At 46.0% G+C, this 16030-nt stretch overlaps 1 protein-coding gene across 1 annotated transcript in view; it reads left to right on the top strand.

Annotated features, from left to right (window-relative positions):
* The first annotated feature begins 569 nt into the window (after positions 1–569).
* Positions 570–16030, top strand: part of LOC131279372 (zinc finger protein 883-like) — a 79415-nt gene continuing 63954 nt past the window's right edge. The window contains exons 1-2 of the mRNA XM_071216538.1: positions 570–640; positions 1111–1775. Of these exons, the coding sequence (XP_071072639.1) occupies positions 570–640; positions 1111–1775 (736 nt within the window). The remainder of the gene's footprint in view (positions 641–1110; positions 1776–16030) is intronic.

Raw genomic sequence — 16030 nt, forward strand, 5'->3', positions numbered from 1 at the left:
TAACCATTTTATATGGAATTAACAAGCATTTTCATCTAAACCATTATGTATTTATAATGATACTACCCTGAAAGAAAATTTAAACTATTCTATCTCCTGCTTTATGATTTTGAATTTCTCTGTCTAATTGTCAGAGCTCTCCATTATCTGATCTCATTTCACTTACCCTGTCATATTTTTATCTCTGTGTTCCAAAGACATATATTAATATTTGAATTCATCTCATGGGCTGGTAGTCACGTCATATACATTTCTGTGTTTTATCTTTGATTATACTATGCATTTTGTCTAACTGCTACCATTTCTTTACCATGCCTATCCATATTGATCCTTTCTTTTCTAAGCTCCCCCCATTAATCATGACCTATAGTGTATAATGTTACATTTTTTCATTGCACTGCCTTATTTTTATATTAAAAAAATTTTTTAACTGACATGTGAGTCTTGTTTTTCCCTCTAGTTTACAGAGGGAAGAGATAGTGTCTTCTCCTTAATCTTGAATACCTTACCTGAAGTCAGAGCAGCACCTCCAGAGCAGAGCATTTCCAAAAGAGAAATAATATTCTGACATGACATTAGAAAAATGTTCAAATGATGTTTCCCGAGATTCCACATTAGAAGAATTGGAAATCGATGACCAGTTTGAAAACTACCAATATAACAAGATTATAAGAAAAAGCTTATTCAAAAGAAAAATCATGAACATGGTAACTTTGGAGAAATATTTAATTTGAGTGCAAACATTTTTAAACAACTGAGTTTCTACAAGACAAAGACCTCATAATTATGACACAAACAGTAGGTGCTTGAAATACAGTTCACATTAATTGACATTTTTCAGGAAGGTCATGAATAAAAATTTATTAGATATAAGAAATGATGCAGTTGTACCTCAAACCTTACTTATTCTGGATACAATTTAAATGTAAGGCCATAGTTCAGTACTGATGGGACCTGAGAAAATTTGTTTGAGAGAGAAATCTTATCAGTGTATTAAATGTGGAAAAGGGTACTCTTGCATTGCAAAACACATATTGGAGAAAATCTTTGTGAATGCACAGTATGTGGTAAATCCTTGAGCTGAAACACTAATCTTATTCAACATCAAAGAATAAATACCGGAGAGAAACCTAATGAATGTAATGAATGTGGGAAAGCTTTTAGTCAGAGTACTAACGTTATTCAATATCAAAGAGTTCATACTGGGGAGAAACCTTATGAATGTAATGAATGTGAAAAAGCCTTCAGTCGTAGGTCATCTCTTAGAAATCATGAGAGAATTCATACTGGAGAAAAACCCTATCCTTGTAATGAACGTGGGAAAGCCTTTAGCCATATTTCAGCCCTTACTCAACATCACAGAATTCATACTGGAAAGAAACCCTATGAATGTACTGAATGTGGGAAAACCTTCACCCGGAGTACACATCTTATTGAACACCAGGGAATTCATTCTAGGGAGAAATCCCACCAGTGTAAAGAATGTAGGAAAGTTTTTTGCCACAGCACATCACTAATCCAACATCAGAGAACTCACACAGGAGAGAAACCCTGCAAGTGTGCTGAATGTGGGAAATCCTTCAACCATACCCCAGCCTTCATTCAACATCAGAGAATTCATACTGGAGAGAAACCCTGTGAGTGCAATGAATGTGGAAAGGCATTCAGTCGGAGCGCACATCTTACAGAACACCAGAGAACTCAAACTGGAGAAAAACCCTTTATTTGTAAGGAATGTGGAAAAACCTTCAGCCAAAGTACACACCTTATGGAACATCTAAACGAGAAACCCTATCAATGTAATGAATGTTAGAAACTATTCTGCTATGGAACATCACTAATTGAACATCAGAGAACTCATACAGGGGAGGAAACCTACCTTTGTAATGAATGTGGGAAAGCTTTAGCTTAAGCTCAGCCCTTACTAAACATATGCAAACACATACAGTAGAGAAACCTACCAATCTAGTAAATGCGGTGATGTTTTTGCGTTATATTGTTAGTTTGATGTAGGGTGGCACCGTGTGGGAGCGCGGCGACAGCAAGGGTCAGCTCGTCTCCAGGCGTGAGTGCGAGTCGAGCCCGAGTGGCGGGAACGGGCGTTAAGGCACTCTGCTTGGGGTTCGGGCGTACTGCCTGCCTCTCTGCCCAGCTGCACCCGCTTCCTCCTCGGTGGCCTAACCCCACCTCTCCCCCGAGGGCCACCGCCGCGCCATGACAGCCCCGCCTCGCTGCCGCCGAGAACCCTGGCTACCCTGTCTTCTGCCCGCAACCAGTGATGCACCCCTGCATGAACCTATCAGCCGTCTGCCGCCCCCTGGCCACGCCCCCTGCCCCTCCCCCATCTTCGCCCTATATTAACCGCTGTACTTCCTGAATAAATCAGACTTGCGCACAGATCCTGGTCTCCTCGGTAGTCTTCTTCCTACCGCGCGTCCTCCGCACCTTGCAGGCCCCGGAGCGTCTTCTCGGAAGGCCCCTCCGTGTGTTGCAGCCCTCCGCCCGAGCTCACACCGCCCCTGCAGTGGCCCTCCGGGCGAGCCCACACTGCGACATTTGGCGTCCAACGTGGGGGCAACAACTTCCCGGCCGGACCCCCACCCGCCTCGCCCACAAGGTAAGGACCCCCGTCTTCGCTAGGCCCCGCCGTCGGCGCCATGGGCGGCCGTCTTTACTCCCGCCAGGCACCTCAGGTTAGGGCCCTTGCCGGCCTTTTAGACACCAATCATATGAATGTCTCAGTAAAGCAGCTCCAAACGTACTGGGATCTTTTGCTGCCTTTCAACCCCTGGCTCTCCACTTGCCAGCTGTGGGACCCGGTCATGTACACTAACCTCATTGACCGCATCACGGCGGCTATGGAGTATGAGAACAAGCGTTTTCCCCCCAGCCTTCTCCCCATGCTCATCGCCATTCGCTCGTGCCTCCAGGGCACCCCCGTCAGTCGGGACGCTTCCCACTGCACCTGCGGTAAGAGCAAGGGAGAGGGGTCTCAGTCAGACAGTGATTCCGACACCGAGTCCTTGTCCAGCCGCCTCAACAACGCCCTGGACTCTTGCCCGCCCAAACCAGACGCGCCTACCTTACCCCAAGATGGCAAACTTCCGCCTTCTTCTTGGGAGGATAAAGGGAAGTCCCTCCCCCTATACCCGCCCCCTCCGGCCACGGCGCCGTCTTGGCCCCCGCCGGAAGAGGAGCGGCCGCCATCTTACAAGCCGCCTACCCCCTGGGGCAGTCCGCCATCTTGTGAGGCGCCGCCATCTTGGGACGAGCCACGTTCTCGCCCCACCCCCTGGGCACCCCCCCGCCGCGGATCCCTCATCCACCAGAGGGCCCATGGGTACTTGGCCCCCACGGGCAGAGGCCCCCACACATCAGACGCCCCTCTTATACCCGCTGAATGCCGCCCCCTCGCGGCACCGTCCACAGGATTGGTACCCCTTTACAGCCGACGAAATAAAAAACCTCCGCAAGGCTGTTAAAGAGGACGGCCTCGGTAGCCCTTACACCCAACATTTGCTTGAGGAGCTTAGCACTCAGCTCGCGGTTCCGTATGACTGGGTTTCCCTCGCTCGGGCCATTCTAACCTCCGGCCAATTCATCGACTGGCATGCTCACTTTACATCAGAGGCAGAAAAGCAAGTGGCACACAACGCCCGTGACGGGGCTCGCCATCCCCTGGATGCTTACACAGGCATGGGCCAATTCGCCAATCCGGCCCAATATTACAACGCCCCCCCCGAGTTCTGGCTCCAACTTCGCGAGCTGGCTTTATGCGCTTTCCGCAGCTGCTCCGCCACCAGACCTGAGCCACTTGCCAAGCTAGTCCAACGAAAAGACGAAGACTTCGCCGACTTCGTATCCCGGGTTCAGGAGGCCTGCAAGCGCAAGGTCCCTGGCGAGCGTGCGCAACAAGCCCTTGCCCGGGAACTCATTCTGGAAGGGGCCACCAATGCCTGCCGACAAGCCATCCTACCAATGAAGGAAAGGGGAGTACACGACTGGATCCTGGCCTGCTCCCACATAGACCCGCAGGCCACCGCGCTGGCTCAGGCCATAGCCACGGCCATGTCCCTCTCCTCCGACTGCTTCAAATGCGGAGAAACCGGACATTTTGCCCGCGAATGCCCTCATGCCGCCCGACCACGACCATCCACGAACATGCCTCAAGACACCGGAGGAGCCAGACCACGCGCGCCTCCCACCCCATGTCCCCGCTGTGGCAAAGGATACCATTGGGCCTGTGACTGCCGCACCGCCAACAGCCAACGGCAGCCTTTAAACGCGAGAGGGGGCAGGCCTCAGCCCCGCCAGCAAGAGGCCGCTCACCCACGCCACCACCCCCTGCCGTAATGTGGACCGTTCCACTGGGACCCAAGAAACCAATAATGGAGTTAGAGGTTGAAGGCCAATGGTTCGAGGGAATCCTTGACACTGGGGCAGAAATATCCTGCTTCCCAGAAACAGCCGCACACAACTGGGGTGTGCTCCCCGGCCCCCGTGTCATTGGAGCCACCGGAACAGCTCCCTCATTCCAAACCAGCCGAGATCTTATTTGGAAGGACAATGAAGGCCACCAAGGCACCTTCCGCCCCCTTGTCCTGCCCAGCATCGACAATATCCTCTGGGGCCGGGATGTCCTCTCAAACTGCGGAGCCATTCTATCCACGGCTCCCCCCCAGTGATATACGCCACTGCTCGCAGTACACCCCCAGCACCCACTCCTCTTGAATGGGATACCGAGGAGCCCATTTGGGTGGAGCAGTGGCCCATCTCATCCCAGAAACTGTTAGTTCTCCAAGCTCTTGTCTATGACCAGCTCGACGCAGAACACATTGAGCCATCCACCAGTCCGTACAACTCACCCGTCTTCGTCATTCAGAAGAAGTCAGGCAAGTACTGGCTCCTCCACGACCTGCGTGAGATCAACAAGCACATCCGCCCAATGGGCTCCCCCCAAACGGGGTGCCCCCACCCACGGCTATACCTAGACACTGGTGCGCCGCCACCATCAACATCAAGGACTGTTTCTTCTCCATTCCACTGCACCCAAAAGACCGTCCAAAATTTGCCTCCACGCTCCCATGCACCAATCACCAAGAAGGAGCTGAGCGTTACCAATGGCGAGTCCTCCCACAAGGGATGCGAAACAGCCCGGCCATCTGCCAGCTTTATGTCAATAAGGCAATTCAGCCATTAAAGAACTTTGCATACATTGTTCATTACATGGACGACCTTCTCCTGGCGCATGAAACCCCCGGAGGCCTCCAAGCCATTGTCACGGCATTACTGCGCCATCTCAACAACCTTGGCCTACAAGTCCAACAAGATAAGGTACGCATGGAGCTCCCCTTCACCTTTCTAGGCTTCAACATCCACAACACCATCACGCCTGCGGCCCCCCAACTGGCCATTCCGCAGAAGCTATCTCTGACAGAGCTACAGCAAATCTGTGGGCACATCAATTGGCTCCGTTCGGCTCTCCCGATCACCACCGCTCAACTACAACCCCTCTTCGCCCTCCTGCAAACCGACCAAGACCCTCCGCAGGCCGTAACAAAGAAAATCGCTATTACCTCGGCTGCGCAGGAGGCCATCCGAGCTATCAATGATGCCCTGCGAGAACGCCAACTGCAGCGTCATGACCCCAACTGAGCCATCTTGGCGCTGATCCTGCCTACCACGGGTACGCCCACCGGGCTCCTCTGGCAGAAGGGGCCCCTTCTCTGGCTCCATACCGCCAAAAGCAAGCTCAGAAAAATCGGCCCGCAAGTCACCCTCTGGATCTCCTTGGCCATTGACCTCATCCGGCAATGCACCCACACATATGGTACTCCCCCTGACACCATTGTGTGGCCGCTTGATGCCAAGAAAACCACCGCGCTGCTTCTGTCCAGTCCAGACATGCAAGTCCTTGCGGAACTCTTCCATGGCGAATTTGAAAACCACTACCCCAGCCATCGGCTGCTTCAGGGCATCTCCCAGTTATCCTTCATCCCTCCCCCGCACCACCCCTTCTCGTCTCACCGCCCCTACCCACATGCCACCACCGCCTTCACTGATGCCTCCAAGCACAAGTTCGCAGCTGTCATCTACTCGCCTGGTACGTCAGAGCCTCAAATACTCATCCACATCAACGTGAACTCTGTCCAGGTAGGAGAGCTCCAAGCCGTCATCCTAGCTCTCTGCGCCTGTCCCGACAGACCCCTCAACATCTTCACTGACAGCCTGTACACCTTGCAAGTCTGCCAAGTCTTGGCTTTCGCCACGTTTTTTCCTGCCAAAAGGCCTATCGACCAAGCACTCCTAACTCTCCAGAGTCTCTTGGAAAACCGCACGGCGCCCTGGTACATCGCCCATGTGAGGAGCCATTCTGGCCTTCCTGGACCTATCGCCGCCGGCAATAACCTCGCCGATCAAGACGTCCAAGCCCTCCCAGCCTCAGTAGAGCGCTCGGGAGGCCGACCGCCCACCCCTCCACCTGGCGACCTCCTCAACCAAGCCAAGCTACTCCACTCTTGATTTCACTTCTCTGCCAGGAGCCTTCACAAGTTGTTCCCGGAACTTTCCATCCAGGCCTGCAAGCACATGGTCAGATGCTGCCGAACCTGTGCACCCCTTCTGCCCCTTGGGCCGCTACAGCCACAAGGAGTTAATCCGCGCGGGCTATGCCCCAATGCCCGATGGCAAATGGACGTCACCCACGTGCCCCAGTTTGGCAGGCTCAAGTGTTTCCATGTGGCCATCGACACCTTCTCCCACCTATGCTATGCCGTTCCCCTCCCAGGAGAAACAGCCAAGCACTGCATTCAGGCCCTCAGACAAGCCATCCTCTTCATGGGAGTCCCATGGGACCTAAAAACCGACAATGGACCAGCATATCGCAGCGCTTCCTTCGCCACGTTCCTGAGGCTATACAACATCACTCATCACTTTGGAATTCCGTTCAACCCCCAAGGTCAAGTCATGGTTGAACGCACTCATCTCTTCCTCAAGCATCTTATTCAAAAGGAAAGGAGCAACCATCCCCGCCACACACCTGGAGAAATTGTCACCTCTGCCTTAATCCACCACAACCTCCTCTGCTTTGATGAGGATGGCCTTTCCCCAGTACATGCTCATTGGGGCCTGTCCTACCGGCCCACACAGGCCCCCCTTTTCAGTGGAAAGACCCCAAGACTAACATCTGGTCAGGGCCTGCCCCCCTCCTTGCCCAGGGAAGGGGTTTTGCTTGTGTCTTTCCAGATGATGCCACCCAGCCCATCTGGATCCCAGGACACCTCATCCGGCCTGCCACTGCCGAACCGCCTGACCCGGAGAGAGAAACGTTGCCAGCGACACCTCACCCCTCAGATGGCCATGATGACCCTGAATGCCGAGCCCGACCCTCTCCGCCAACAAGTTCTGCGGCTACTCCACCTAGCCCAAGCTGAAAGGGCCCGGCGGCCGCCGCCACCCACCTTCACCCCCCCCCAAGACAGGCTTCTCGAACGCGCTGCCTGGCGAGGCCCCCCCCAACAAAATGAGCGCTGGCCCTTCCTCCTCCACCTTCTTCGGCGCTTAATGAAAGAAAAGGGGGAAATGTAGGGTGGCACCGTGTGGGAGCGTGGCGACAGCAAGGGTCGGCTCGTCTCCAGGCGTCGGTGCGAGTCGGACCCGGGTGGCGGGAACGGGCGTTAAGGCCCTCCGATTGGGGTTCGGGCATACTGCCCGCCCCTCTGCCCAGCTGCACCCGCTTCCCCCTCGGTGGCCTAACCCTGCCTCTCCCCCGAGGGCCACCGCCGCGCCATGACAGCCCCGCCTCGCTGCCGCCGAGAACCCTGGCTACCCCGTCTTCTGCCCGCAACCAGTGATACACCCCTGCACGAACCTATCAGCCGTCTGCCGCCCCCCGGCCATGCCCCCTGCTCCTCCCCCGTCTTCGCCCTATATTAACCGCTGTACTTCCTGAATAAATCAGACTTGCGCACAGATCCTGGTCTCCTCGGTAGTCTTCTTCCTACCGCGCGTCCTCCGCACCTTGCCGGCCCTGGAGCGCCTTCTCGGAAGGCCCCTCCGTGTGTTGCAGCCCTCCGCCCGAGCCCACACTGCCCCTGCAGCAGCCCTCCGGGTGAGCCCACACTGCGACAGTTTGACATCAGAGAACTCATGTCAGAAGTAAAATCTTACCGGTGTAATGAATGTGGGAAAGCCTGCACCCATAATCGTCACACATGAGCAGTCACAGTGGCAAAAACCCCTAGGTTTATTATGTGAGTAAAACTTCAGGCAAAATACCCATTCACTCAATACTATACTCTTTCTGCTAAGAAGAAACACTCTTCTTATAATTAGTCTGGAAAACTTGTTAGCATTGAGAGAAAAGTTGTAATGGAATTATTCATCCAGACTGAGTTTTTTTTAAAAGACATATTTAGGAAATTATTTATAAAGACAATTTTTTGCAGATGTACGTATTTGCTTATAATTTAAAAATAAATCCTTTCTGGTACACAGAATTTCTAGTGAAATGAAAATTGTTCACTGTACACATAATCTCTTGTCTTTTTAGTAATTCCCATGTTAATTTGCAATGTTAAATACCTTTAAAGAGGGTTTGAATACCAAAATTGACAAGTTTGATTAATAGCCATAGAAAAAAGGCATTTTTTACTCAACAGATAAAATATACATTATTTTCCAACATTCATTGAATATTTTTAATATGCTATAAATATGCCTAAAAAGAAAATCTGAACAAATTCCCCCAGAGCAAACTATTCAGAACTTTCCAATTTTTTTCTTACCAATAAAAATGGAATTGCAATAAAATTAGAAAAAGTGAAGGCTCGAAATTATTTAGAAATTAAAAATAAATCAGAAGAGGAAAAATGTAATTATTGGAAAACAATAAAGCTAGAACATAAACCTTCAATTTAAGAAGATAGGAAAAAGAATAACAACCCCAAAGAAAAATAAAAGGAATGCCTTAATATAGATAAAAGCTTACATTCATGAAAGAAGTACAAAAATAGATTTGATAAACCAATAGACAAACTTTCAGGAAGTAGGAACAAGGAATAAAAGAGTAAACACCATCCAGGAGTAAGGAAATGAATAGAAATACAAATAAAAAGGAAGTTAACATTTCTAATCCAGTCACAAATCAGGTTTAGCGGTTTAATAAAATCAGTCATTAGGTTTATCCTAGTACTGCCAAATTAGTTCAAAAGTATAAATATACATTATTAAAGTAAAGAAGAAAAGCATATCTTTTGTTTTTGAAGTACTGGGGCCAGGAATTGTGGGAAGCTGACACTTCAACCCTGAGCCACATCCACTCCCCTGAGATGGGTTTTTTCATTTTGTTTTGTTTTGTTTTGTTTTTGGGAGGCAACAGCTTTCATTGGGAAGGCAGCACTCAACTGGTTGAGCCATATCTGCTCCCTACATAGTATCTTAATAGATGCAGAAAAAGTATTTGGTAAAATTCTACAGGAATTGGTGGTTTTTAAAAAATCAGAAATAGAAGGAAACTTCCTTAAACTGATAAATGGTATTTACCAAGAACCTGCAGTAAACACCCTAAATAACTAGAAGCACTCTAACCAGAAACAAGAGTCATACAAAGAATGTTTGGTGTCACCCCACTGTTAGTCAACATTCTTCTGAAGGTCCCAGGTAATTCAATATGAGAAAAAAGAAATAAGCTGCTAATATTTGTAAGGAAGAAGACGGGCATCATTTGAGATGATGTTTGATGATCAAAAAATCCAACTAATAAAAATAATAAGCTGGATATATAAAAGTGACATTCACAATAAATTTCTAAAAACATCAGAAATTTAAAGATTCTAAGACATAAGAAGAATAGATAAGCCTTTTCTAAAGAAGAGTATAATAGTTAATAAATATACATGATTGAAAATAATAGTATAAAACACATCACTTGCCTCAAATTTATCTTTAATTTTGTACATTTACTCAATGGAATAAAAATAATAACAGCTCTATTGAGATGTCATTTACATGCCAGTCAATAAACCTTTGAAAGTGTACAGTTCAGTGCTTTTTACTATATTTACAGAGTTGTGTACCCATCACCATAATCAACTTTAGAATATTTTTATCACTTCAAAAAGAAAACCCTTATTCCTTAGCAGTCATCCCCCATGCTCTCTCTTCACCAGCCCCTGGAATACATTCATCTACTTTTTCTTACTATGCATTTTCTAATCTGGCCATTTCATAGATGGGATCATAGAAGATGTGATCTTTTTTGGGGGGGTGGTGTACGGGGGAATGAACCCAGGACCTTACACATAGAAAGCAGGTGCTTAACCACATAGCTACACCCACTTTCCCCTTTTGTGACTGGGTTCTTTCACTTAGCGTAGTTTTTTCAAGGTTCATCTATGTTATTGCATACATGCTTTTATGGCCAAATAGTTTTCTCTATAATGGATATACCGCCTTTTCTTTATCCAGTCATCATTTGATGGATATTTGGGTTGTTTACACTTTTGGGCTATTAGGAATAGTGCTGTTATAAACGTGTGCAATATATGTTTTCATAAATTTGGAAGCCAAATAGTAACTCTGAAGACCTGCCAGTCTATTTTCCAAAGTGTTGCACTATTTTACATTCCTTCCAGCAATGTATGAAGTTTATCCACGTCCTTGTGAACATTTGTTATTATCTGACCCTTTGGTTATATCCTAGAGGGCATTAAGTGGTATCTCATTATGATTTTGATTTGCATTTCATTAATGACTAATGATGCTGAGCATCTTTTTATGTATTTATTGTTCATTTGCATATGTTCTTTGGAGGAATGTCTATTTAGGTCCATTGTCCATTTTTTAAATTATTTTTATTATTTTTTATTTTTTATTTTTTTTATTTATAAATTTTTTTTATTGACTTTGTAATAATATTACATTAAAAATATATATGTGAGGTCCCATTCAGCCCCACCCCCCACCCCTCCTCTCCCCCCCCAACAACACTCGTTCCCATCATCATGACACATCCATTGGATTTGGTAAGTACATCTTTGGGTACCTCTGCACCTCATAGTCAATGGTCCACATCATGGCCCATACTCTCCTCCATTCCATCCAGTGGGCCCTGTGAGGATTTACAATGTCTGGTGATTACCTCTGAAGCACCATCCAGGGCAGCTCCATGTCCCAAAGACGCCTCCACCTCTCATCTCTTCCTGCCTTTCCCCATACCCATCGTCCACCATGTCCACTTTTCCCAATCCAATGCCACCTCTTCTATGTGGACATTGGGTTGGTTGTGTCCATTGCACCTCTATGTCAAGAGGAGGCTCAGATTCCACATGGATGCTGGATGCAATCCTCCCATTTTCAGTTGTAATCACTCTAGGCTCCATGGTGTGGTGGTTGTCCTTCTTCAACTCCATCTTAGCTGAGTGTGGTAAGTCCAATAGATCAGATTGTAGGTGCTGGAGTCTGTTGAGGCTCAGGACCTGGCTATCACATTGTCAGTCCAGAGATTCAAATCCCCTAAATATATCTTAAACCCCAACATTAACTGCACCTCCAGCACATTAGCATGAAAGTCTTATGAAGGGAGATCCCATCTGAGTCCAGATTCATCACACATAAACACCATTTCCAAAGAGGGGCCATCTGCCCTGGTAGTTAACCCCATCGGCCATGACCATAACTCCCATGGGTCTCTTTAGCCCTCACAGGAACCAATATCTGGGGGTTGTATCTGCTTTATCTGTCTCTCTGACTCTGCTCAGTTGTGCACGAGGGCAATCCTTCTGCCAGCCTCCAGACTCTTTTTTAGAAACTCGTAGCCATATAAACTCATTCATTGTCCATTTTTAATTGAGTCATTTATCTTTTTATTGTTGAGCTGCAAGAGTCCATTGTATTGTCTGGATAGTTATTTGATTTGCAAATATCTTCTCCCATTCTGTGGATTGTCTTTTCACTTTCTCGATTGTGTTCTTTAAGCACAAAAGGTTTTAATTTTGGTGAAATTCAGTTTCCCTAGTTTTTTCTTGTCCCTTGCCCTCTTGGTTTTGTGTCTAAGAAATCATTGCCTAGCCCAATGTCTTCTAACTCTGACATTTAGGTCTTTGAGTTAATATTAAGCACACTGTATGAGGTGAGAATCCAACTTCATTTTGTGGCATGTGGATATCATTGTCCCAACACCAGTTTTGAGAAGACTATTCTTTCCCTCATTGAATTGCCATGGCCCCTCACTCAATGGAATTTTAAAATGATGTTTGGTATACTTAAGATAATGTATGAGAATAACCAAAAGGATGTTAAAAACTAAAAATAATGAAGAGGCTTGCCCTCCAAGTAATTCAAATGTTAGCTTATATGACATAAAATAGTTGGTACACCAAAGGTGTACAGATCTACAAATGGATCTGTAAAATAGAAAACACATATATATGGGAATTTGGTATTCGAAAACTGTCTTTGTTTGCTATGACAAAAAGCACTGAATAGGTTGGCTTAAACAACATGAATTTATGGTCTCATGGTTTTGAAGAGTAAAAGTCCAACATCAAGTTCTCACTCCACAGGCTGTGCTTTCTCCTGGAGTCTGTAGCATTCTGGTGCTGGTTTGCCACAATCGTTGGGGTTCCTTGGCTTGCATCTGTACCTCCATCACTTGGTGATCTGCCTCATTCTCTGACATCTCCTGACTTCTGGCTTTTACTGATTGTGTCCAAATTTCCTCTGCTTATAAGAACTCGAGTCATGGGTTAAGGCCCACTCTGTTCAGTTTGGCCTATCTAAATAGGACCTCTGAATATCCTATTCACAAATGAGTCTATACCTTAATGTTAATAATAATATCCTCAAGGTCCTATTTAGAAATGAGTTCACATCCACAGGACCAGCTGTAATGAATATGTCTTTAATGGGGAACAAGATACAATCCCCCCCCTTACCCCAAAAGCATCTGAAAGCAGTAGAGAAATAATGGACTAGTCAATAAGTGATATATCATTGGCTATTCATTTGGAAAAAATAGGTCCTTATACACAAAAATTAATTCTGAGAGGAATAGAAATTCTGGAATAACTGATGCCATTTTGGTAGTTTTTCAGTATGTAGAAGCTAGGTACAGAAATTGCATATTAATTAAATATGTGAAAATGAAAAAAACATTTTGGTAAGGAAGGACCTGCTACCCAGGGAGACCTCTGTTGGTCTGGTTGCTTAGACCCTGGTTTCTAGAGTCAGTATTTAGACCCTAAGGCATTTCAATTAAAATGGGGGAATAAGTGACATTTCCAACTCAAAAAAAAAAAAAACAAGTAAAAACATCAAGAGAAAACTAGTTTCCTAGGACTGCCAGAACAAAGAGCCACAAACTGGGTGGCTTAGATGAACAAAAATGTATTGCCTTACTCTTCCAGTGCCTCACTCTTTTGGATAGAAGTCAAAAATAAAGGTGTTGGCAGGACCATGCTCCCTCTGGAATTTTCTTGGGAGGACTCTGTTGCATCCCTCTCTCTTGACTTCTGGTGGCAGTCAACAATTCTTTGTGTTTCTTGGCTTGTGACAGCATTTCTCCAGTCTCTGCTCTGAATTCACATGGTCATCTTTTCTCTCCTGTTTGTCTCTTCTCCCCTTCTCATAAGGACATCAGTCCTATTGGAAAAGGAGACAGCCCTACTCCAAAAGGGCCTCATCTTGATTTAACTAATTCTGTCTACAACAACCCTGTTTCCAAATAAAGTGACATTCTGAGGTACTGTGGGTTAGCTTTTCAACACATCATTTTGGAAGACGCAAGTCAACCTAATAACGAGATAACACAGAAGGAAAAACAGTAGAACCAGTATAGAAATCAAACTCATCTGAATCGTCTTTTGAAATACAGCTGCACAACCACCAGTTAATTTAATAAAGAACAAAGGGGGTGAGAGAAGCAAACAAAACACAGTTGTGAAAAATAATAAGGGGGAAAAGTGATCTCAGAAGCAGGACTACACAATTTGTATGGCCCTGTGCAAAATGAAAATATGGGGCCCTTTGTTCAAAAGGCAGGGAAAAAAGTGCCATTAAAGGTAATAAAATAGAAGCTTTTTTCCTTTCTGCCATGGTCTTCATGTTGCTTTTTATTTTCTATTTAATGCCTTTTTAAGTAAAGGAAAACAGTTCTACCATAGTGTAGCAGTTTGATATAATTGATGAATTCCAAAAAGAAATATTGGATTATGTTTATAATTTGATCTGTACCTGGGCATGATTGAGTTATGATAAGGGTGTTGCATCCCCACCCCTTAGTGGGTGGGACTCACAGATAAAAGGCATGGCAAAGAATAGAGTTGGAGATTTCTGATGTTAGTGTTTCATGCTGAAGACTTGGGAAGTCAGCACCCAGAGGAAAGGGAAGCTAGCACCAGGAAGGAAGGAAACTTGAACCCAGAGAAAAGCAAGCCCCAGGAACGTAGGAACCCAGGGAGCCTGAACCCTCGCAGATGTCATCAGCCATCTTGCTCCAAATAGACTTTGGTGAGGGAAGTAACTTATGCTTTATGGCCTCGAATCTGTAAGCTCCTACCCCACATACATACCCTTTATAAAAACCAATCAATTTCTTACATTTTGTATCAGCACCCCTTTGGCTAACTAATATATGTGGATTTTACCTTTCATCTCTACATTGTGCAATGTCAAATTTAAATGCAAATGCAACAGCATTTAACTCATGCTGAATTACCAAAACTACATAATTTGCACTTAGTTCATATATACATATATATTCCGTTCTACCAGAATAGTATACATGGTACACAAAAATAATAATTCCCTGTGTTTATTTCACTTCGTGATATACACACCTTCTATCTACACTTTCCCTTCACCTTACTGATGAGTAAGAAAGGACTGAATGGGAAAGGAATTGTATGTTGTCTTATCTTTCTCTTTGTCATCATTGTCTGCATAAGTAAATATAGGGAAGTAATCCTAGTATAAAAGGATATGATGTATGGTTCCTTAATTGTTTCTTTTTTTTTTTTTTAAGATTTATTTATTTCTCCCCCCTCCTTCCAGTGTCTGCTCTCTGTCCATTTGCTGCGTGCTCTTCTGTGTCTACTTGTATTCTCATTAGGCAGCTCCAGGAACTGATCCTGGACCTTCCAGAGTGGGAGAGAGGTGATCATTTTCTTGAGCCACCTCAGCTCCCTTGGTCTGCTGTGTCTCTCATTATCTCTCCTCTTTGTCTCTTTTTGTTGCATCATCTTACTGCACCAGTTCTCTGCATGGGCCAGCACTCCTGTGTGGGGCAGCACTCCAGGCAGGCCAGGTTCCTGTGTGAGCCAGCTTGCCACACAGGCCAGCCTGCCTTCACCAGGAGACCCTGGGTATTCAATCCTGGACCTCCTATACGGTAGACAGGAGCCCAATTGCTTGAGCCACATCCACTTCACTGTGTTTCTTATATTGCAGTGCCTTCTTTTTGAGTTTGAGCTTCTGGTTCAAGTGGAAAGTGTGGCCTCTTTTAGTTGTCAGTACCCCAACTTAGTTGTAGGCATAATGCCCTTACCTTTTTTGAGTCTTCTATACCTGACACATTGTATGTTCATGTGACAATGTGAATGCTATACGCAAATGAAATGGCAAAGAATTAGACACACATTGTGCATATATCTTCTGCTCATGCTCATGCTCTGTTGTCCCACCAGACTTCATAAACAAAGCATAAGCTCGAAAATAAAAATTATTAAGAATTTCAAGATAATGACAGTAGAACATTAAACCATGAATGGGTCCCTTTTGAGCACTGATTCCTATGCAATTGCACAAGCAGCACACCCCCATGGCTCAGAAGCACATGCACGTGCATAGTCCTACACAATTGATTTATCTGTTATTTTACACATTGATCCCTACTACAAGATATGGGCTGCATGTCACCAGGGGGCACGCAAAGGAAGTTGTCCACCAGAGCCAACAGTTCATCCAGGACCACCTCCAGTGCATCCTTGTACTTGAAGAGTGTGAACATTATTCTGGTCATGCAGGCTCCGAG

This window comes from Dasypus novemcinctus, chromosome 8 (genome assembly GCF_030445035.2).
Source record: "Dasypus novemcinctus isolate mDasNov1 chromosome 8, mDasNov1.1.hap2, whole genome shotgun sequence".
NCBI lineage: Eukaryota > Metazoa > Chordata > Mammalia > Cingulata > Dasypodidae > Dasypus > Dasypus novemcinctus.